Source organism: Microtus oregoni, unplaced genomic scaffold (genome assembly GCF_018167655.1).
Source record: "Microtus oregoni isolate MIOR12 unplaced genomic scaffold, Mior012 000006F_ref0000085, whole genome shotgun sequence".
NCBI classification, from domain to species: domain Eukaryota; kingdom Metazoa; phylum Chordata; class Mammalia; order Rodentia; family Cricetidae; genus Microtus; species Microtus oregoni.
Window position 1 is genome coordinate 57730610 of NW_024543065.1, and position 23420 is coordinate 57754029.

Here is a 23420-nt window from a genome sequence, read left to right on the forward strand (position 1 = left end):
GAGGTTTGAAGAAAGTTCTTGCTTGCTAGAAAGGGAGTCATTCTCCTTATCTCTAGCAAGAGAAACTTGTGGCTCTTCCATTTTAACTACGGGGCCTTTTGACTTGCCAAGGTCAATGCTGGGCTCCCTGCGGAGCAAGAAAGAGGCGGACCCCTTGGGAAGAAGCGTCGCGGACAAGATTTTCAGAGTTAAATGGGAAGGGGAGAAAGGAGGCTTGTGAGCAGGGCCTGAGGTCCCGCGCCTTTCAAGACTGCATTTGCACCTTGACCCTCCTCTCCACATCTTTTCCCTTGCTGTCCACACCTTTTATTTTTTTGGTAATATAATTACAAATCAGATCAGGCAACTTTCCAGCTGCTTGCTGGGCAGTGCACATCTTCTTTGGAGAAACGTCTATTCAAATTCACCGCTCTCTTTAAGTTGGTTGTAATTTTCTTATTGGCTGGAGTTTTTCATATTATTTTATATATTTATTTAAACCCTTAACAGGAGTTGGGGGTGTCGTTCGGGTGGTACTTTCCCTTGTGTACAGAAGACCCCAGGATCCATCTCCAGTACCACAAAACAAGCACCTTGAAAAAAAAACCCTTATAAGATACACTCACCCATGCTGTAGGAGTAAGTTGTCTTTTCATTGTAGCAGGCTTTTACCTTTAGGCGACCAACCTGCTCCCAATCAGGACACGGTGACTTATTATTCATTATAAATGCATGGCCTACCTTAGGCTCGTTCCTGGCTAGCTCTTTTAACTTGACTAGTTTCACTTTGTCTACCTTTGGCCTCGTGGCTTTTTACCTTATATTCTTTCTGTATAGCTTACTTCCCTACTGTCTCCAGGTCTGGCTGATGGCTGCCTGACTTCTGCCCCGGGCCAGTCGCTCTCTTTCTCCCTCATTCTGTCCTCTCTTCTCAAGCCTACATTTCTCCTACTTATTCTTTCTGCCCACCAGCCCCACCTATCCCTTTTCGGGCTCGGCCATTCAGCTTCTTATTAGACCAATAATCAAGTGCCTTAGGAAAGCAAGGTAGAAACAGCAACACATGTTTTCATAATTTAACAAATGAAGTATAAACAAATGTAACACAGCCTTACATTGTTAAATGCAGCAGAAATAAAAGTAAAACACCTTCACATAATATTCCAAAGCAGAAACAAATGTAACACATCTCGGCCCAGTTAAAATAATATTCCACCATATTTCATTTATTGATAATACCCTTTGATGCACAAGGTGTTTTGTTTTTTTTTTTAACCCTAACCCCCTCTGGGTTTTTGAGACAGGGTCTCCCTTTGTAACCCTAGCTCTCCTGGAATTCGCTGACCAGGACAGCCTCAAACTCACAGAGATCCTCCTGCCTCCACTTCCTGAGTGCAGGGATTAAAGGCCTGTGCCACCACTGTCAGGCCAGGTTTATTTATTTCTATTTTCTGTGTATTTTGCCTCCAGGTACCTCTACACCGGGTGCATGCAGTTCATGGAGAGACCAGAAGAGGGCATGGGATTCCCTGGCACTGGAGTGACAAGTGGTTGTAAGTCACTCCATGTGATTGCGGGAATTGAAGACAGGTCCTTTTCAAGAGCAGCAAGTACTCTTAACTACAAAGTCATCTCTCCAGGCCTTGCTTCAGGTATTACAGTGTACATATTTCCTTTATCTTCGTATTTAAGCGACATTATTTTACTTCACATAGAGTGTAGAACTCTAAGCAATAGTTTACTTCTTTTTTCCTTGTCTAATAGAAGCTTCTTGAATTTGCCGTTGCTTGCTTTGTGGACCAGACTGGCTTCAAGCTCACAGAAATCAGCCTGCTTCTGCTTCTAGGTACTGATATTAAAGGTGTACACTACAATGCCCAGCCCTACTCCTTATTATTTTTTTTTTAACTTTTGTTTTCTGGCTTCTAACCAGACACTACAGAGGAGAATCCTATACACAAAAATATATCCATCGTTTTAAACCTTCAACGTCTGCCACACTCGTCCTGTTCTCATCATAGCACATCTAAACATCACGAATATTATACTGAGAACACTGTCACACAGTGATCACAGAAATGTATGCCTAACCTAGCACATCCTGTTTTCCACAGTTACACTCAGAGAAACATACACAAAGACACAGAAGGTCTGCTATTTATTCTCAAAATCCCAGTTGTGAGTTGTGAAAGGATTTTTTTCCTGAAGAAAAATGCTATGTGTTCAAATGAAGTGTCGAGTCCGATCAAAAAGATACTGAGGGCATGGCTGAGTGGCAAAGTGCTTGCTGGTGTGCTTGAGGATCTGGGCTCCATCCCCCAAAAAAGATCTATGGAAGGACTAGAGAAATGGCTCAGCAATTAAGAGCACTCTGGGGACCGATGCCCTCTTCTGGCCTCTCCTGGCACCAGGCATACTCCTGGCGAACATTCATAAAGGTAGGCAAAAACGCATGCAAAGTAAAAATAAATAAATACATACTTTAATTTATTTTATGTGCATGGGTGCTCTGCTTGCATGGATGTCTGCATGTGGTTTGGCCGCGGAAAGCCAGTGATAGAGACTTTGGGACTGAACCTGTCTGTGCAGTGAAACACCTTGGTGCTGCTGCGCTTTCGGTCCGAACTACATTTCCCAATGGCCCCAGCGGTAGCTGGGCCGTCGCCCCTTTGTGTCCTCCAGGATCCCAGGCAACAGAGGTTCTTCTTTCCCGTCCCTTTCCCCCTGAGGCTAAATTCCCTCAACCTAAGGTCAGAGGGTTTGGAGGAGATTCCAGAGCCTTCCAGGAAGAAACGGAAGGGAATCTTACCGCAGTTGGTTCTGCCGGAGTGGAGTGGGCCGGGGAGTGGCCCGCGCGCGTCTCTCGGACACCGGTCATCAGGCACTCTGGGTGGCCCTCGGAACAGGACAGTTTTGGCTATGGTACGGCGACACGGTCACCTGATGTGCGAGTCCACTCTGTGATGGGGTGCGAGTGAATCCACATCTGATACTTTTCTCTTTAATCCCTTGTGCACGGACGTGCAGCTTCTTTGTGACTAGAGCGTTGAGACCTTGTTCATGATGCCAGCCTGTGGTACCCGAATGTTTGAGAACTGGGAGTGTAGGAGAGGGTGAACATTTGATACTGTTTACACACAGGGCCTTTAACCGTGGCATATGTGTGGCAGTGGCTGGCAATGTCGTCTTTGAGACTTTGGGTATGTGAGGGTCTTGAGACTGTCAGCCAGTGTCTTTTTTGTCAAGCTAGTCAAGTGGTGACAGCATGCTACCAAGTTTCTGAATCACTCTCCTATTGTGCAGAAGAATGGTCAAGTTCAGCAACTTCATTTAATCTTAATGGCTTATTTATTCAAGCTGTATCTTTAATCAATCGTATTTCTCTTTGTTTGTAATCTCTTCGTATTTGCTGCCCAAGTAACAAATTGGAAAGGATTTAGGCATGAATTATATTGGATGCAAATAAATTGCTAGGTCTCCATCAGTGCTGTTATTGGAGGGAAGGTTGCAGCAGGAGGGAACAAACTCCTAAAATGGTAGGTAACTCAGGATGCTGAGAGGAACACCTTATTATTCACGTTCTTTCCCTATCTCAGTTATCGGGGCTTGCCAGTTCTTAAGAGAAGAGTCGAGAGGAAAAAAAGAATGGCTCTTGGCTTCTCAAGATCGTGTGTTAGGTGAGGTGGTGTGTTCTCCCTTTCATTGCCTTCCTGTTTTCAAAGTGAACAGGCATCAACTTTTCTTCCTGAACCCATTTCGGGAGCCAGCAGGTGGCATCCACAGCCCTTGGGTGGGATTCCCAATACTCCCATCCCTGGCTAGCTCGTTTGACTGCATCTAATTTCTTTCACTCTGTGGGAAATTCTTTCAGTCAGCTCACGCGTCCTTAACATTTTTAATTTAAATTTTTTGACCTTTTCAATAGTTTTTTTTTTTAAGTGTATGTGTGTTTATCCATGAGTGTGTGCCAGGTGTGTGGCACTTCCCGCAGAGCCCAGAAGAGGGAGTCTGATCCTCTGGTGCTGGTGGGACAGGCACTGGGCTGCGCTGACCTGGATGCTGGAAACGGAATTTGGATCCTCTGAAAAGAGCTTACCAATGTTGTTAACTATGGCCCACCTCCCCACCCCTATATCCACTGTGGGGAGGGGTTGAGACAGGTAGCTGTCCTGGACTGCACTCTGTAGACCAGGCTGGCCTCGAACTCATGGGGATCTGTTGTGGTAATTTTGTCAATGTTGTGGTCTGATGTTCAGTGAAGTCAGACATTGATTCAAGAGGCAGGGTTCGCCGGGCGGTGGTGGCGCACGCCTTTAATCCCAGCACTCGGGAGGCAGAGGCAGGTGGATCTCTGTGAGTTCGAGACCAGCCTGGTCTACAAGAGCTAGTTCCAGGACAGGCTCCAAAACCACAGAGAAACCCTGTCTCGAAAAAACCAAAAAAAAAAAAAAAAAAAAGAGGCAGGGTTCACAGAGTCCCCCAGTGGGGAGAAAGGCCTGCAGTGGCATGGGCCTCTTTTGGCCTGGGGGTGGGGAGGACAGTGACGGTGTGTGTTGCAGTTGTCGTGTTTGTCTCAAGGTTATTCTTATATTTGTCCTGGAGTTTTATTATATAGTAAACAGCAAAAGAAATCACGATAGAGATCTGCCTGCCTCTGCCTCCCAAGTGCTGGGATCAAAGGTGTGTAGCACTATATACGTTTTTAATGTGTGAGGGAACATAGGTTTCCTCTTCCTAGCATGCCATTCCCCCACATACAAGATAAAGGCCAGATTAATTCTATTTACTTCCAAGCATTCACAGATCAACAAATTTTAAGTTCCTGTTGACATTGGGTACCGCAGGATGTAGTCTCGGGCCTCTTCCTCCTTCATCCACACTCACTGATTTGGTAATGTCATCTTGTCTCATGGCTTGTATATGAGTATGTGTATGTGTATGCCCACAGCTGCCAGACTGTATATCTAAACCTTTTTATTTTCATAAGTGAAAGACCCTCAGAGAGGACCTTTCCTCTCTGATGAAGACCCCAGAACCAGTACACTCTGAGACCAGGCCACAGGATGCAATTAGCAAGAGGTTTATTGAGTAAACACAGGTACCTGCAGGCAGCAAGTCTTTCGGAGGACTTGCGCGCCTGCAGACTGGGGGGAAGTCTTTTTATAGGGAAGAGCAAAAAGCAAGTTTACAGAAGCAAAAGCGTGGTTATCGGTTGACCGGAATGAGGCGGGGGCATGAATGGTTTCCTCTCTCACCAACGGTGTCAGCAAAAAGCAAGCTTACAGAAGCAAAAGCATGGTTATCGGAATGAGGCGGGGACATGAATGGTTTCCTCTCTCAGCATGGATGCCTGGCAACAGTCATCCTGTTCCTATCTTATAGCTAACCTGCTTTGTTGATATCCTATCTTATTGACATCTTGCCTTGCAGTCTTCCTATCTCTATCTCCTGCTCTCTCAGGCACATGGGATGTTCTTACGGGAGCAGGCTGGCTGCGGGTTTTGAGGAGGGGGTCTGTAGGGTCTTTCAATAAGGGGTTGCTCTGCATAGACCAGGCAGGCTTTGAATTCGCAGAGGTCCACCGGCCTCTGCCTTCTGAGGACTGTGACTGAAGGTGTGCGCCACCACACCTGAGTAGATCGCATCCCTGAACCCAACTTTCATCTCTGACTGCCTACTGAATGTGTTCACGAGGTTGCATATTCACCACCTCAAATGCAAGCATCTTTCAAACTGAGTAAAATCCACGAGTGGGAGAGTGTCACGGTCTGATTCTCAGCTTAGTAGGACCACTCTCCCGCTGTTGATGATAAACAGAGTAGGTTGCAGATAAAATGGGGACGTGAACTCAGGAGCTCTTGCTCTTCCATCGCGGAGCGGTTTGTTCAGCCTTTGAATCATAGCTAGAATCAGCCAGCTTTCCGCTGCCGCCACTACTTCTGTTCTGTTCTGAACTGACATCTCTCACGTGGATAGCTGCTATATTCTCCTGGCTTGGCTCTCTACTTCCGTTCTTCCTGCTCCTTTTGTGTTTCACCCCCTCTCTCTGACCGTGATTGACTCCTTAAACTTAAAATTCTCCTGCCTCAGCCTCCCGAGTGTAGTGATTGCAGATGTTACACGCCGTGCCCAGCTTCTCCTGATATTTTGATTTTTTTTATTTTTTTGGTTTTTCGAGACAGGGTTTCTCGAGACAGGGTTTCTCTGTGGCTTTCGAGCCTTTCTCCTGATATTTTGATCATGGTTGGTTGACTCTACATGTGTAGACCATGGAAGCACAGAGGCCAAGTACACTGTCATCATTTGTCAGGGGTCAAATTAATTTCCAATTTGGGATTTAAGCCCTCTTTGAAACTGCAATGCTGTCGCTCAAACCCAGGCCCTTGCACAGGGAGGCAAGCACTCTTACCACTGAGCTATGCCTGCAGTTGACCTTGCGATAATTTTTGTTGATTATATAGATGAACAACCTGGGAAAAAGAGGGTGAGGGCTGGAGGATGGCTCGGGGGTTAAGAGCATATACTGCTCTTGCTCAGGACCTAAATCTGGTATCCATGTCAGGCAGCTCACAACTGCCAGTACTCTGGCTCTAAGAGGCTTGTGACAGCCTCTTCTGGCCTCCATAGGCACCTGCACTCGTATACACACACAGACATAGACACACAATTAAATCCTTAAAAAGATTTGAAGAACTATGAATGTCATATGTGCATTATTAGATATGAATTTGTTTTATGTACATACGTGTTTTGTCTGCATGTATGTATGTGTGCCATGTGCATGTGGTATCTCCAGGTGTTGGAAGAAGGTGTTGGGTCCCCTAGAACAGGACTTACTCACAGCTCTGAGCTCCATGGAGGTGCAGGGAACCAAACCTGGGTCCTCTGCAAGAGCAACAAGGGCTCCTCACTGCTGAGCCACCCCTGCTTCCCTTTCTTTCTTATTATATGGTTTTATATAAACTAAGGGAAACTTCTTGGGGAGCATATGTACCTCACCAACCCAACTGTTGGCAGAAGCAGAACGGGAGCAGTTCCCTTATAACCTCGTGTATTTAAATAAGAGAAGGACTGTTACTGCATGTTGGGGCCTCTAGAATCCTTTCCTTTCTGAGGCCATTTCTTTTCCTCTCTTCCTAAACAACAAAAACATGGGCTTTTTATGTGCCCCAGGCTAGCCTAGAACTCGGAGTTTTCCTGTGTCAGCCTCCTAAATGCTGAGCATTTCAGCCAGTGCCTTTCCTGTGCTGGGCATCACAGCCAGTGCCTTTCCTGTGCTGGGCATCACAGCCAGTGCCTTTCCTGTGCTGGGCGGGTCCTGTACCCCTTGAGCTGCATGTCTAGCCCTTGGTGTGTTGACATAAGGTCTTTCTGTGTACCCAGGCTGACCATAAACTTTCTGTCTTGTTTCTGCCCCTGGGGTGTTAGGATTTCAGGCCTGTGCTGTTCTGCCTGGTTTGAGACAGGTCTGTTGTTGCTGCTGTTGTTGTTGTTGTTGTTTTCTTGGTTTTACTGTTTTGTTTTGTTTTTTGAGACAAGGTCCTTATTGTTGTCCTTGCTGTCTTGAAACTGGATATGTAGACTAAACTGGCCTCAAAATCATAGTACTTCTACCACCTGAGTGCTGGGATTAAAAGTATGCGCCACCATACCCAATTTATTTTGTTTTTATGGGGACAAAATTGAATCAAATATGAAGAAGGTGGTGGTGGAATACTGCTTAGAATTCACAAAGCCCTTAGTTTGATTCTATGTTACACACACACACACACACACACACACACACACGCACACACCATACAAAATGTGAAACAAGTCACATCCTTGTCTATTGCTTTGACAACAGGTCACACAGCTTTTGTTTTGGTGAGCTATTAACTTTTGTTTGAGAACACATACATGGAGCGTTTATTTGGTTCATCAGCAGCAGTCACATAAAGAAAACTGGAGTGCAAATGAATCCCAGCTTAGCTCCAGAGTTTTAAGAACTTTGCCCTGCTCCGGAGACAAGCAAAATTATGAATGAAACTTCTATTTCTCTACACAAAAACTATTTACTCTGCCCAGTCTAGCACAATTCTCCGAGTTGTAGCACGTAACTGTGGGCCATCTTTTATCGCCTTCTTGAAATATTCAACCCTTCCTTCTTCATTCAAGTGGTCCAGGGAGTATTATTTGGTTTGATTTAGTTTTTTGTTGTTTTGTTCTTCAAGGTTTCTCTGTGTAGCTTTGGTGTCTGTCCTGGAACTCACTCTGTAGACCAGGCTGGCCTCGAACTCACAGAGATCCACCTCCCTCTGCCTCCCAAGCACTGGGATTACAGGCATGTGTCTGGCTGGACCATTGAGTATTTGAATGTCTCATGAGTACCAGTTCTGTTCCATTGTAAAGCACAGCATCTGTTCTACACTCTACGGTATGTGAACCAAGGAACCAGGCTAGAGAGTTAAAAACATATGCACACAGACAGACAGAGACACAGGGACACGGGTCATCCTTGAAACAAGAATGCCAACTTTATTGTGCTCCAGGGAAGCTTATATAGGGATAACCACACCCCAGCTCTCGGGTTCTTTCAGCTGCAGGCCTCACCAGAACCCACTCCCCTGCCATCAGGGTCTCGTGCTCAGAGCAGCTGCAGGCACAGGTAAACAAGTTGTTTTGCTCAGTTCACTCCAGCAGGCAAAGGGTCTGAGGAGGCAAAGCAAGTCAAGGGGCCAGGGGTCTGCAGCCCCCAACATCCCATCACTGGGAATGGAGCAGTGAGCAAAACACACTGAACTCGTGGTGCTTACATTTTAGTCATCAGGGGAGGGAACAGGAAATAAATGAAGCAAGCAGAGGGCTGAGTTGTAGCCCAGTGTCTGCGTAGCATGCACTAATCCCTGAGCTTAAACCCAGGACCTCAAATGAACCTGGTGTGATAGTGTACACTTGTTATCCCAGCACTTTAGAGTTGGGGCAGAAGGATCAGGAGTTCCAGGTCATCTTCAGCTACACAGAATTTGAAACCAGCCTGGGATACATTAAACTATGTCACAAAAAATAAAATAAAGTACAGAGCTGAGGATGTAGCTTACTGAAGAACCTTGCTTCACACATGCAAAGTTCTGAGTTCAAACCCAGCACCTCTGATCTGGGGCTGGAGAGATGGCTCAGTGGTTAGGAGCACTCTCTGCTCCTGCAGAGACTGACCACACCCACATTGCCGCTCATGATATCCAACACCCTCTTGTGGCCTCTGAGGACACTGCATTCACGTGATGTGCAGGCAAAGCCCTCCCACACATAACTTATAAGTAACTATAGTGAGCATAGCTAGAGGAGTAGGGAATTGAGGTGGGTGTGTTGTTCTGTGTTGCTCAAGGGGATCAAGAAAGGAGACTCACTCCAGGGTGCAGTCTAGGCTCTCTGGCAGCAAGGAAGCCCAGCCTCTGATGGACTGAACCGCCAACTGCCGTTCAGAGCATATTATTGGTTGCCACACAAAGGCCATTTTTTTTGTGTGTGTGTCAAACAACGTCCCTTTGACCTGTGTGTTCTCTGAGGAAAATCACCACACCCCTTATTGTGTGCTGCTTGCCCTTGCTGTGCTCTGTTTGCAGTACCCAGTAATTCAAGGTGCTCCAAGGGTGCCAGGCCAGTCTTGTGACCACAGTCATGCAACAGATGGGAAACGCCCTCAGAAAAACAACCTGTGGATCATAGGAAGCGACTGCTGTTCTCTACTGTGATTTCTTTCAGGTCTAAGCACCTCCAACTATCACATCCTCATGTTGTTAGATAGTGAGAAAGGACGGTTTCATTCTAATGTTCAGCCATGACACAATGACTCTGCTAGGTCCCCACTATGTTGGAGCACTGTTCGGAATGATCTGAGAGCTATAGGGGCCCCAAGAGGGAACGTGGCTGATGTCTTTGGGGGTGTCATCTCAGAGAGAGCACACCATCCCAGTGCTGGGTAAGCGAGGTGAACGTGGTGAGGGAGGAGGTCATTTCCTTTCATTTCTTTCACTTCAGGAGATGGTGACCTTCAGAGATGTGGCAGTAGACTTCTCCCGGGAGGAATGGGATTGTCTGAATTCTTCTCAAAGGCATTTGTACAGCCACGTGATGTTGGAGAACTACAGGACCCTGGTGTCTCTGGGTAAGTATGTGCAATAGTTTTATGTCAACTTGACACAATCTAAAGTTATCTGAAAGCAGGGAACTTCAATTAAGAAAATGTCTCTATAAGATCAGACTGCAGGGCATTTTCTTAATTAGTGATTGATGGGGGAAGGAGCATCCCATGTGGGTGGCACCATCCCTGGGCTGATGGTCCTGGGTTCTATAAGAAAGCAGGCTAAACAAGCCATGTGGAGCAAGCCAGTAAGCAGCACCCCTCCATGGCCTCTGCATCAGCTCCCGCCTCCAGGATCCTGCTCTGTTTGAGTCTCTGCCCTGACTTCCTTCAGTGATGGACTAAGATGTAGAAATGTAAGCCCTGTTTCAGTCACTGTTCTGTTGCTATGAAGAGACACTCTGTCCAAGTCAGCTATTATAAAGCTAAGCATTTAACTGGTGATTGCTTACAGTTCCAGAGGTTCCATTGACATCATGGCAGGAAGCATGGTGGCACACAGGCAGAAATGGTCCTGGAGAAGTAGCTGAGAATTCAAAAAAAGAAAGAAAAACAAACAAATCAAGAACCTACCAACAGCAACAACAAAAAAAGTCACAAAAACAAAAATCAAAATGAACAAACAAAATACCATAAGAAAAAAAGCAAAAGCAAACAAAAGGAAAGAAAACTGCTATTGCATTCATTTTGTGGTTGCTAACTCCTGGGCATGGGGCCTGCCCTGCGGTATGGCCGGTACTCCTAGGCATGGGGCTTGCCCAGCGGTGTGGCTGGTACCAGACGTGCGCCATGGGCTGCTCTCGGCATAACCAAGTCATTTCTTTCCACATGCTTAGGACTTTGCTTTTCCAAGCCAAGTGTGATACTCTTGTTGGAACAAGGAAAAGAGCCGTGGACGGTGAAGACCGAACTGACAGACAGTTTGTCCACAGGTGAGTGGGGGCCGGACTAGAAAGGCAGAGACCTTTGAAGGTGACAGCTGAATCAGACTCAAGAAAGCATCACTGGGTTCTTTTTTGTGGCATGTTCCTAAATGTTTTAGGCCTAAAAGAGACGTGGGGCTTTCCCGGATATTCTCCCCACTGGCCAACCTTGCTCTCTCCTCCCTCATGCTTCCCTTCTTCCTAATGACTTATTCCATCTGTTTTCCGACTTCTGTTGCTTCTCATTTCATTATTCGCGTCTAGATTTAAATAGTCTTTTCCTGATTTGATGAATGCCATACCGAGAGTAAATGAGGTACTAGGTTCAAATTCTGGTTCTCACATGTGGTGAAATTCTAGGACAGTCACTTCATCTCTTTGTTTTGTCACCGCTATAACAATGCGTTTGAAGTACCGTGGACTTTTCTGCTGTGTGGTGTGACCTCAACCAGTGGTCTCTCCCCAAGTGCCTCATCTTCTCTATCAGTTCACGCATTCTCATTCCGCTAATCAACACCAACATTGCTCAGCTGCCCTTCAGACATGGTTACCTGCAGCAGCCTCCTCCCCACACCCCACCCCGGGGTCCTAGAGTGCTGCGCGTGTGCACTAATAACAAGTGCCGGGCGGCAGTAAAGACGTGATAGAGCTGTAGATGCCCAGACGAGAAGGAAACCCAGAGGAAGGTCAGGGGGCTCTGGCAGCGGGAAGACGACAGTCTGTAACAGCAGCAAAGATAAGCAGCTGGAGAATATTTGGGGAACAAAGGAATAAGAGCTTGGGTTTGTGGTGCGGAAAGGATTTGCAGACAGGAAACACTGAGGAAACATGAAGGACAAGTATTCTGTCATCGTAAATCCCTCTCTCAACCCCACATCCCACACCGCCTCAGCCAGTGTTTTATGTCCGCAGTCTGTTTTCTGTGAAGACATTTTGATGGGTAACTGTAGTATCAAACGATACAGAATTAAATTTTATGTGTTATTTTAAAGAATCACTCACATAAAGAGACATTATCACATATATGGAGTCTAGAAAGTATTTCATTTTTAAAGTGTGCTTGTGTGTATGCACACATGCGTGCATGCCTTAGTTACTTTCCTCTTGCTGTGAAGAGACACCATGATCATCTGGAGTTGCAGGCAGTTGTAAGCCTGGGTGCTTGCAGCCAGTTTTGGGTCCTCTGGAAGAACACGCATACACACACACACACACACACACACACACACAAAATAATTTTTTCTGTTGTTTTTTGAGACAGGATTTCTCTGTGTTAGGCCTGGTTGTCCTATAACTTGCTCTGTAGACCAGGCTGGCCTTGAACTCAGAGATCTGCCTGCCTCTGCCTCGAGTCCTGGGATTAAACACATGTGCCATCACTGCCCAGCAGAATAAGTTTAACAATGTAATAAAAATTTTAAACAAGGTAAGAGAAAATTTTATCTGTTGATTATTTTGTACAATTTAAGTTATAATGAAGTAAAACGTAAAATAGACAATTGTCAATGTCATTTTAGGACCTTGATGAACTCTGTACAGATACATGGCTGCCTACCCTTCCTTTTTCTGTAGCACTTAGTACATTTATGTTGGAGGCCTCCAACACATTTAACATGCAACTAAAGTTCCCTGATTGCTTTTCATCTCTGCTAAGGAAATAAGATCCATGAAAGCAGTGGTCATGATACCAGAAGCTTCCACAAGAGCGTCTCAAATCAGATAATTATTTTTCAATGAATGTCCTTCGATGAAGCAATTGTGGGAATGCAGACTATTTTAGTGTCCAGAATTACAGCCAAGTCCGGTTATAGCCGTTCCTTTTCACCCTGTGGCTTGCCGTGCTGCTGGTTTTCAAATTTTAGCCACTCCGCATAGATCCTTATGACCAATTTTCAGTTTGTTATATACTTCAGAACTGTGAGAATAAGTGTTCATTGGAGGTTTTATTTGATACTAAGTTTACACACTTCGCTTTACAAATGTTCTTTCATGATCATATTTTCTTGATATATAATAAAGAAGACACTTTTTTATTACTTTTAGATCGGGAGTCTATGAATGTGAATGAAGGATTAATCCCAAAGCAGGAACTTTATGAAGAACAGTCATCCAGAAAGATAATTGAGGAACTTAGAAGTATCGGCCTTGATTGTCCCAGTTTGATGGGAGAATGGGACCATGAGCATCATTTTGAAAGACAATCTGAAAATCTAAAAGCATATTTCAAGGAAGAGACCATTGCTCTTGAAGCTCTGATTGATAACAGATCCTGGGGAGGTTTCTATCAGAACACATTGCCTCATACACGACAGACAACCTCCAAAGAGAAGAGTGCATTTAAACAAGGCACACACAAGAAAAGCTTGAAGACTGACAAGCCCAAGAGCACCTACACAGAGAAGAAACTTCTGAAATGCAGCAATTGTGAGAAAGTCTTCAGCCAGAGCTCCTCCCTCACCCTCCATCAGAGAACCCACACTGGAGAGAAGCCCTACGCATGCACGGAGTGTGGGAAAACCTTCAGCCAGAGGTCAAACCTCCTTCAGCATCACAGGATTCATACCGGAGAGAAGCCCTACGAATGTAAGGAATGCCAGAAAGCGTTCAGCCAGAACGCGCATCTAGTTCAACACCTGCGAGTTCATACTGGAGAAAAGCCGTATGAGTGTAAGGTGTGCAGGAAGGCCTTCAGCCAGTTTGCCTACCTTGCTCAGCATCAGAGGGTTCATACTGGAGAGAAACCCTATGAATGTATTGAGTGTGGAAAAACCTTTAGCAATAGGTCATCTGTTGTTCAACACCAGAGAGTTCACACGGGAGAGAAACCTTTTGAGTGCAGGGTGTGTAGGAAAGCCTTCAGCCTTCGCGCATACCTTACTGTGCACCAGAGAATACACACGGGGGAGAGACCCTACAAATGCAAGGAATGTGGGAAAGCCTTCAGCCAAAATTCCCACCTTGCTCAGCATCAGAGAATCCATACAGGTGAAAAACCTTATAAATGCCAGGAATGTAGGAAGGCCTTCAGCCAGATTGCCTATCTTGCTCAACATCAAAGAGTTCACACGGGGGAGAAACCTTATGAATGTATTAAGTGTGGGAAGGCTTTTTGCAATGACTCGTCTCTTACTCAGCACCAGAGAGTGCATACTGGAGAGAAGCCTTATGAATGTAATATTTGTGGGAAGGCCTTCAGTTACTGTGGATCCCTTACCCAGCATCAGAGAATCCACACAGGAGAGAGACCCTATGAGTGTAAGGAGTGTAAGAAAACCTTCAGGCAGCACGCACATCTTGCTCATCACCAGAGAGTTCACACTGGGGAGTCACTCTTACCCCCCAATCCAGGCAATCACCAAGTCCTGTAAATCCCAGCTCCTAAATATTTCCGAAATCTGTGTTCTTTTCTGTCTTTAGTGATGATCACTGCTATATTGTTCTAATGGGTTTCCAGTATCTATTATTACTATCTCCAAGTGATTTTCCAATAATGTACCCAAAATGATTTTATTTTGAAGTGAATCTTGTGTTAAAAAAAAAAAAGCTGGCCTTAGACTCATTATGTAGTCAAGGTTGGCCTCAATTCATTACCTTCCTGCCTCTGCCCCTCAAGTGCAAGTGCCGAGATTACAGAAGTGTGGTACCATACCCAGCAATTCTTTTAAGGTGTAAAGATTAACACATCACCATCTCCACCTAAAACTGTCCTTTCCTGCTATTGTTTTTAGACTAATCAACACCCTTAAAATTGTATATAAGACTCTTTTTTTGTATGATCCAAACATATCATTCAGCTTTATTTTCTCCCTGCCTGCTTTAGGCACTAGACTCTTCTTAACACTGTGAGCTTAGTTCTGGGAAACCGTAGCTCTGCCATTACTATGGCACTGTGTGACTTTGAACAACTAATTTAACTTGTCTAAACCTCATGGTTTTAATCTTAAAATAGGGATATTAAAGGCTACTGTATTGTGGAAATGTATTACATGAAAGTATCTGTTGAAAATTAATCCATACTGAGATGAGGAATTTGCATGCAGAACACTTAACATAAGACATCGACTCTAGCAGAGCCTCAGTAAATAGGTGCATGCCAGGCACTGGGCACTGTTCAATACAGTTAGCATACTTTAATTCATTTACTTCTCACAGCTGAGATAAGATTCGCTGAACCTCTTTGGGAAGCACCCGATCAGAATTGAAAAAAGCTTAAATATTTTAGAACATAAATGGGAGTTTTCATCCTCTTGGCGAATAATCATTATAGACACAGGTAGTAAACAAAAATTGATTATTAGTGTTTTATCAAGTTTCTAAAGAGAATGGAGTAAATCAAACTGGGCTTTCTAGTGTATTATGAATCATTTTGTGGTGTTTTTTTTAATGTGTGGCATGTTGGACCTTCATGAATCAGTTCCTTATGAAATTCCAATAAAATACTTCACTGAAGCTAAAATTTTCATAATGAACACACAAAATAAAAACCAAAAACAATCATGGAAATTTTTTTTATTGAAATTAAAGTTGAACTAGGAGCTGGAGCAATGACTCAGCAGTTAAGAGCAGTAGCTGCTCTTGCAGAGGACCCAGGTTCAGTTTCTAGCACCCACATGGCAATTCACAACCATCAGTTGCTCCAGTTCCTGGAGGGCAGTGGCAGATGCACTCTGCTGGCCTCTGTGGGCAACATATGCATGTGGAGGCAAAATGTTCAGAGAGATAGATGGGTAGATAGACAGACAGACAGATAGATAGACAGTCAGACAGACAGATAGATCTTCTTCGAACTTGTATTACTAAATCTTCAAGCTTGTATTCATGAAATCTGAATATGTAGAGGTAAGTGCTAGGCATGCTGCCACACCTTTAATCTTAGGATCAGGAAGTATATAGTTACAAACCAAAAAGAGTCACACAGTGAGCCCTGTCTCAGAGTAAAATGAAAAGGTGGTTGAGACAAGACTTAAAAATATGCTAACCAGCCGGGCGGTGGTGGCGCACGCCTTTAATCCCAGCACTCGGGAGGCAGAGGCAGCCGGATCTCTGTGAGTTGGAGACCAGCCTGATCTACAAGAGCTAGTTCCAGGACAGGCTCCAAAACCACAGAGAAACCCTGTCTCGAAAAACAAAACAAAAAAAAATATGCTAACCATTCTTCTAATAAAAGAGTGCATTGTTTTTAAAATTATCGGTCATCATCATTATTTTTGAGATATCACCATACAGCCCTAGTTGCCCCAGAACTTGCTATGTAGACAAGGCTAGCCTCAAAAGGCAGCATTCTTTCTTAAAGGTTAAGATAGAATGCACATATAGCCACTGTTTTTTTTGAAACAGAGTGTCACAATGTAGTTGTGGCTGGCCTGGAACTCTATATATAGACCAGACTGGTCTTGAACTCACAAAGATCCACCTGCCTCTGCTTCCCAAATGTTGGAATTAAAGGCATGAGCAACCATGCCCAGCCAGAACTTCTCTTTGAAATCCTAGTTAGCTTTGTAGGCTCTTTGTATGTACTTTTACATTTACAACTAGCCCAAGGAGACATAGTTTTAAGTAATACTGAATCAGTGCTTGTCATGCTATAACACACTGAATCACCTGGATATCTTCCTAAAATACAGGATCTGATTCAGTAGATTTCAAGTGAGTTCTGTCATTCAGTATATCTCAAAATTTTCCAAATAAGGCCAAAGTTGTTTTTTAAAGGCATTTCACATTGAATACCAAGGTGCTGTATTGTATTTGTTTAGAGTATTCTTTGTTAGAGTAACAAGGATCAGCAAGTCACAGCCTTAGTTGGCCAACCATTTTTTATTGTTGCATTTGAAAACTGGTCTCTATGTAGCACAGACTGGCATGCAACTTACTGTGTAGCCCAGGCTGGCCACTAATTCACAAAGATCTACTTGCCTTTCCTTTTGGGTGATGGGTTTAAAGGCATAAACCACCACAACCAGTCCATAACTACATTCTTTTTTGTTTTTGTTTTTGTTTTGTTTTGTTTTTCGAGACAGGGTTTCTCTGTGGTTTTGGAGCCTGTCCTGGAATTCTCTCTATAGACCAGGCTGGTCTCGAACTCACAGAGATTCGCCTGCCTCTGCCTCCTGAGTGCTGGGATTAAAGGCGTGTGCCACCACCACCCGGCAATAACTACATTCTTATAGTTCGGTATTGTCTAGGTTTTCCCTCTACAATGGGAAAGCTGAATAACTGCAACAGTAACCACGTGGTTCATAAAACATAAACTATTTGGTCTTCCACACTCTTAAGAACAAGTCTGCCAGCTCCCGTTCTTTAGTGTCATCTCATCTTCTTTCACATTCTTTCTCTCCATGAGCCCTGAGATCTAATTCAATCCATTTGTGCCAGTGTTCTGGGTCTTCTCTTCTCATAGAACACTGTCTTCTGACTTATGCTTTTGGCTATGGTGCATCACCTTTATTCATGTACTGTGCACCCTTTAAATCTTGAAATTGTTTCTTAAATCGCTTCATTCCAGATTATCATAATCATAAAGACTCATAAGAGATCATTGTAACTTTCTTCAGAAGACAGGCAGCAGGTTGATGTCTAGAGGAAAGGACAGCAAGACATGCTTCCAGACAAGATGACCTCACCAGGAAGAAAACATCGTCCAACGGGGAAAACTCAGGAATGTAATAAGTTTGAGACAATATCATTTCTGAGTACTGATCCTTTTCCTTCAATTCAAAACCCCAATAACTGGGATCGTTGTGAAGAAAGTTGAAACCATCATTTATACTTGATGGGTTTTAAGAGAAACTATGCAAAAAAGATGATGGTATGGATTTGGGAAGTGGTTACAGTATAAAAACCATAATAGAAAATCTAATGAAGAAAACATATACATAGTATAACAAATCTACCTTAAATTTGTACCAATAGATCAAGATCCATACCAATGCAATATATTCATCTCTATTATAACATATCCTCCTTTAAATGTAAACAAACATTTATAAACAATATTCGGGAATTTGGTGTAATTCTCTTCAAACTGCTTCCTGCTTTTTGTTGGGCAAAGAATTTCTTTGTGGGTTCACAGAGACCTTTCAGGAGATCTTGGTCCATTGACCCACATTGGTCTGGAAAGAATCCACATGTTCTTATCCTCTGTGGAAACAAAAGCAAAACCTCTTTTCCAAAGTAACATATCCTTACACCCAAATTTCGAGATCAAGATACTTTTAAAGTATATGTTTATTTAGCTTAGCAGCCCATACAATGAAACATCTCTCTGCAGTCAAAACATTAAAAGAAAACATAATATACATAATCCAGATTCTCTGTGCACATTCTATCTTTACATAGCTTATTTTTCTTTACTCCATTAATCTATGACTATCTTACTCTTTTATACTACTTTTTTCCTTTTTATTGTTTTTACTGAGGTATATACTTTTTCTCTGCTCTCCTCCCTTCTTATCCCCTCCCCCTCTACCCTCTCTCATGGTCCCCATGTTCCCAATTCACTCAGGAGATCTTGTTGTTTTCTGTTACATGTAGTTTAGATCCATGTACGTCTCTCTCAGTATGCTCATTGTTGTCTAGGTTCTCTGGAATTGTGAATTGTAGGCTGATTTTTCTTTCCTTTATGTCTAAAAGCCACTTATGAATGAGTACATATGATATTTGTCTGTCTGGGTCTGGGTTACCTCACTCAATATGATGTTTTCTAGATCCATCCATTTGCCTGCAAATTTCAAGATGCCATTATTTTTTTTCTCTGCTATGTAGTATTCCATTGTGTAAATGTACCACATTTTCCTTATCCATTCTTTGGTTGAGGGGCATTTAGGTTTGTTTCCAGGTTCTGGCTATGACAAACAATGCTGCTATGAACATGGTTGATTACATATTCTTGTATGATTGAGTATCCTTTGGGTATATACCCAAAAGTGGTATTGCTGGATCTTGAGAAAAGTTGTTCCTTAATTTTCTGAGAAATCAGCGTACTGATAATCAAAGGGGCTGCACCAGCTTGCATTCCCACCAGCAATGCAGAAGTGTTCCCTTTACCCCACATCCTCTCCAGCATAAGTTGTCATCAGTGTTTTTGATCTTGGCCATTCTTACAGGTATAAGATTGAATCTCAGAGTTGTTTTGATTTGCATTTCTCTGATGACTAAGGATGTTGAACATTTCCTTAAGTGTTGTTCAGCCATTTGTGATTTCTCTTTTGAGAGTTCTTTGTTTAGGTCTGTACTCCACTTTTTTTATTGGATTACTTGGACTTTTGATGACCAATTTCTTGAGTTCTTTGTATATTTTAGAGATCAGCCCTCTGTTCAATGTGGGGTTGGTCAAGATCTTTTCCCATTCTGTAGGCAGCAGTTTTGTCTTGTTGACTGTGTCCTTTGCTTTACAGAAGCTTCTCAGTTTCAGAAGGTCCCATTTATTAATTGTTGCTCTCAATGTCTGTGCTACCAGGGTAATATTTTAAAAGTGATCTCCTATGCCAATGCATTCAAAGTACTTCCCACTTTCTCTTCTATTAGGTTTAGTGTGGTTGGTTTTATGTTGAGGTCTTTAATCTGTTTAGACTTGAGTTTTGTGCATGGTGATAGATATGGATCTATTTTCATTCTTCTACATGTTGCTATCCAGTTATGCCAGCACCATTTGTTGAATATACTTTCTTTTTTCCATTTTATGTCTTTTGCTTCTTTGTCAAAAATTAGGTGATCTTCAGTGTGTGGATTGATATCTTCGATTCGGTTCTATTGGTCCTCCTGTCTGTTCTTATGCCAATACCAGGCTGTTTTCAGTACTGAGGCTCTGTAGTAGAGTTTGAAGTCAGGGATTGTGATGCCTCCAGAAGTTCCTTTATTGTATGTACAGGATTGTTTTGGCTATCCTGGGTTTTTTGCTTTTCCATATGAAGTTGAGTATTGTTCATTCGAGGTCTGTGAAGAATTTTGCTGGACATTGCATTGAATCTGTAGATTGCTTTTGGTAAGATTGCCATTTTTACTATACTAATTCTACCTACCAAAGAGCATAGGAGATCTTTCAATTTTCAAATATCTTCTCAATTTCTTTCCTCAAAGATTTAAAGTTCTTGTCATACAAGTCTTCCACTTGTTTGGTTAGAGTTACTCAAAGATATTTTATGCTATTTGTGGCTATTGTGAAGGGTGATGTTTCTCTAATTTTTTTTCTTGGCCCATTTATCATCTGTGTAAAGGAGGGCTACTGATTTTTTTGAGTTAATCTTGTGTCCTGCTATATTACTGATGATGTTTATGAGTTGAAAAGTTCCTTGGTAGAATTTTTGGGGTTGCTTATGTAAACTATTATATCATCAGCAAATAGTGAGAGTTTGACTTTTTCTCCAATTTGTATCTCTTCGATCTCTTTTTGTTGTCTTATTGCTCTAGCTAGAACTTCAAGTAGTATATTGAATAGATGTGGAGACACTGGACAGCCTTGTCTTGTTCCTGATATCCATGAGATCGTTTTGAGTTTCTCTCCATTTAGTTTGATGTTGGCTATTGGCTTGCTGTATATTGCCTTTATTATGTTAGGTATGTTTCTTGTATCCCTGCTCTCTCCAAGACCTTTATCATGAAGGAGTACTGTATTTTATCAAAGGCTTTTTCAGCATCTAATGAGATGATCATTTTTTTCAGTTTGTTTATATGGTGGATTACACTGATAGACTTTCATATGTTGAATCATCCCTGCATCTCTGGGATGAAGTCGACTTGACCATAGTGGATGGTTTTCCTGATGTGTTTTTGGATTCAGTTTGCCAGTGTTTTATTAAGTATTTTTGCATCAATGTTCACAAGGGAGATTGGTCTGTAATTCTCTTTCTTAGTAATGTCTTTATGTGGTCTGGGTAATTGTAGCCTCATAAAGAGAGTTTGGCAATGTTCCTTCTGTTTCTATTGTGTGGAATGATTTGATGAGTATTGGTATTAGTTCTTCTTTGAAAATCTTGTTGAATTCTGTGCTGAAACCATCTGGTCTTTGGCTTGCTTTGGTTGAGATCCTTTTGATAACTGTTTCTATTTCTTCAGCAGTTGTAGGTCTTAATTTGCTTTTCTTGTCTTGATTTAATTTTGGTAAGTGATATTTTTCCAGAAAGTTGTCCATTTCCTTTAAGTTTTCCAATTTTGTTGAATACAAGTTTTCAAAATATGATTTCATGATTCTTTGGATTTCCTTCGTGTCTGTTGTTATGTCCCCTTTTCATTTCTGATTCTGTTAATTTGGATATTCTCTCTCTGCCTTTTGGTAGTTTGGATAAAGGTTTGTCTATTTTGTTGATTTTCTCAATGAACCAACTCTTAGTCTCATTTCTTTGTATTGTTTTGTTTCTGTTTTGTTGATTTCAGCTCTCAATTTGATTATTTCCTGCCATCTAGTCCTCATCAGTACATTTGCTTCTTTTTGTTCTAGAGTTTTCAAATGTTCTGTTAACTCACTATTGTGGAGTTTTTCCAGCTTTTTTTTTTTTTTTTTTAGTTTTTCGAGACAGGGTTTCACTGTGGTTTTGGAGCCTGTCCTGGAACTAGCTCTTGTAGACCAGGCTGGCCTCGAACTCGAACTCACAGAGATCCGCCTGCCTCTGCCTCCCAAGTGCTGGGATTAAAGGCGTGCACCACCACCGCCCGGCTTCCAGCTTCTTTATGTAGGCATTTAATGCTATGAACTTTCCTCTTAACACTGCTTTCACTGTGTCCCATAAATTTGGGTATATTGTCTGGTCATTTTTATTGAAATTTAGGAAGTCCTTAATTTCTTTATTTCTTCCTTGACCCATTGATGATTCAGATGAACATTGTTTAATTTCAATGTGTTTGTGGGCTCTCTGGAATTAGTGTTGCTGTTAAATTCTAGTTTTGAGCCATGGTGATCTGATAAGATACATGGGATTATTCCAATTTTTTTTGTATCTGTTGAGGTTTGCTTTTTTACTGAGTATGTGGTCAATTTTTGAGAAGGTTCCATGAGATACTTAGAAGGTAAATTCTTTTATGTTTGGATGGAATGTTCTATAGATGTCTGTTAAGTCCATTTGAGTCATAATATCTGTTAATTCCCTTATTTCTCTGTTCAAATTTTGTCTGACAGACTTGTCTAGTGATGACAGTGGGGTATTGAAGTCTCCCACTATTAGTGTGTGGGGCTTAATGTGTGATTTAAGCTTGAGAAGTGTTTCTTTTACAATACTGAAAACTGTATTTGGGGCATAGATGTTCAGTATTCAGATTTCCTCTTGATGTATTTTCCTGTGACTAATATGAAATGTCCTTCTCTCTTTTGATTTTAATTTGAAGCCTATTTTGTTAAATATTAGGATAGGTATAGGAGCTTGTTTCTTATGCCCATTTGGCTGGAAAATTCTTTGCCAACCCTTTACTCTGAGGCAATATCTGTCTTTGAGGTTGAGGTGTGTTTCTTGTATGCAGCAGAAGGATGGATTCTGTTTTCATATCCAATCTGTTAGCCTGTCTCTTTTTATAGGTGAATTGAGTCCATTTATTTTAAGGGATATTAATGACCAGTGATTGCTAGCTCCTGTTATTTTAGTTTTCATTGTTGATTTTATTGTGTGTGTTTTTTCCCTTCTTTGAGATTTGCTGCTGTGAGATCATCTATTGTCTGTGGAGGCCCCAAAATGCCTATTTCCACATTGACCAAAGGTCAGACAGTTGGGACTTACCTCTAGTTCCTTCAAAGTTAGTGTGCTTCTACCACAGACAAAGGTCCCACCTAGTTGTAAATCAGAGGGTTCTCTCTCAAGGTAATTGTCAACAGGTGTGACTGATTGAAGACCTTGTGCTCCTAGGATAGAAAAGTAGATTGTTCTGACCTCAAACAAAAGTCTAAGGATCAAATAAGTTCCATTCCCCTTTATGGAGATAACTTGGGATTCTACCCAGGGAGTGGTTTGCCTACAGAGTGTTTTGGTCTAGGGCATGAGTGTGACTTGGCAACTTGTTTTGTTCTAGCAACAGAATACAACTATGAATGTAGACTTTCCATTGGTATGTTCATTTACTTGTATCATGTTAATGCAGTCTTTTGTCTTACTCTTACCTCTTGGGGTCAAGGGTATTTTAAGCAGTTGAAAATTAAACAGCAGGCGAATTTCAGTATTCATGGAAATTCCCTCCCAATACTATCCTGTATGTTTCTCCATTTCATTATTTTCATTCATGTCTTCATATTCTTTACGGTATTTCTAAATCCCCATGGCCTTACCCTGGCTAGAGGTATTTTTGTTGAGGCTTGTCCCTGTCAATTGTGTTTTTGTGAATGTAGCCAACTTCCTTGGGTTGGAGTTTTCCTTCTAGTAATTTCTGTAGGGCTGTTTTTGTGACTAATATTGTTAAATCTGGTTCTGTCATGGAATATC

General features: G+C 42.4%; 2 protein-coding genes across 3 annotated transcripts in view; one reads left to right on the forward strand and one right to left on the reverse strand.

Annotated features, from left to right (window-relative positions):
- LOC121449644 (zinc finger protein 569) overlaps positions 1–2897 on the reverse strand; it is a 38639-nt gene extending 35742 nt beyond the window's left edge. Inside the window, exon 1 of the mRNA XM_041654226.1 lies at positions 2789–2897. The gene's annotated coding sequence lies outside the window, so the exon portion shown is untranslated. The remainder of the gene's footprint in view (positions 1–2788) is intronic.
- Positions 1536–16006, forward strand: Znf570 (zinc finger protein 570). 2 transcript variants are annotated; one of them, XM_041654256.1, is made up of 4 exons: positions 1536–1631; positions 10000–10126; positions 10939–11034; positions 13069–16006. In XM_041654256.1, the coding sequence occupies exons 2-4, from the start codon at positions 10003–10005 to the stop codon at positions 14391–14393; spliced, it is 1545 nt and encodes a 514-aa protein (XP_041510190.1). In that variant the 5' UTR covers positions 1536–1631; positions 10000–10002; the 3' UTR covers positions 14394–16006. The 2 variants fall into 2 exon arrangements, with proteins under 2 accessions (XP_041510190.1, XP_041510189.1); XM_041654255.1 differs by lacking the exon at positions 1536–1631 and adding an exon at positions 2675–2901.
- Positions 16007–23420: the final 7414 nt, after the last annotated feature.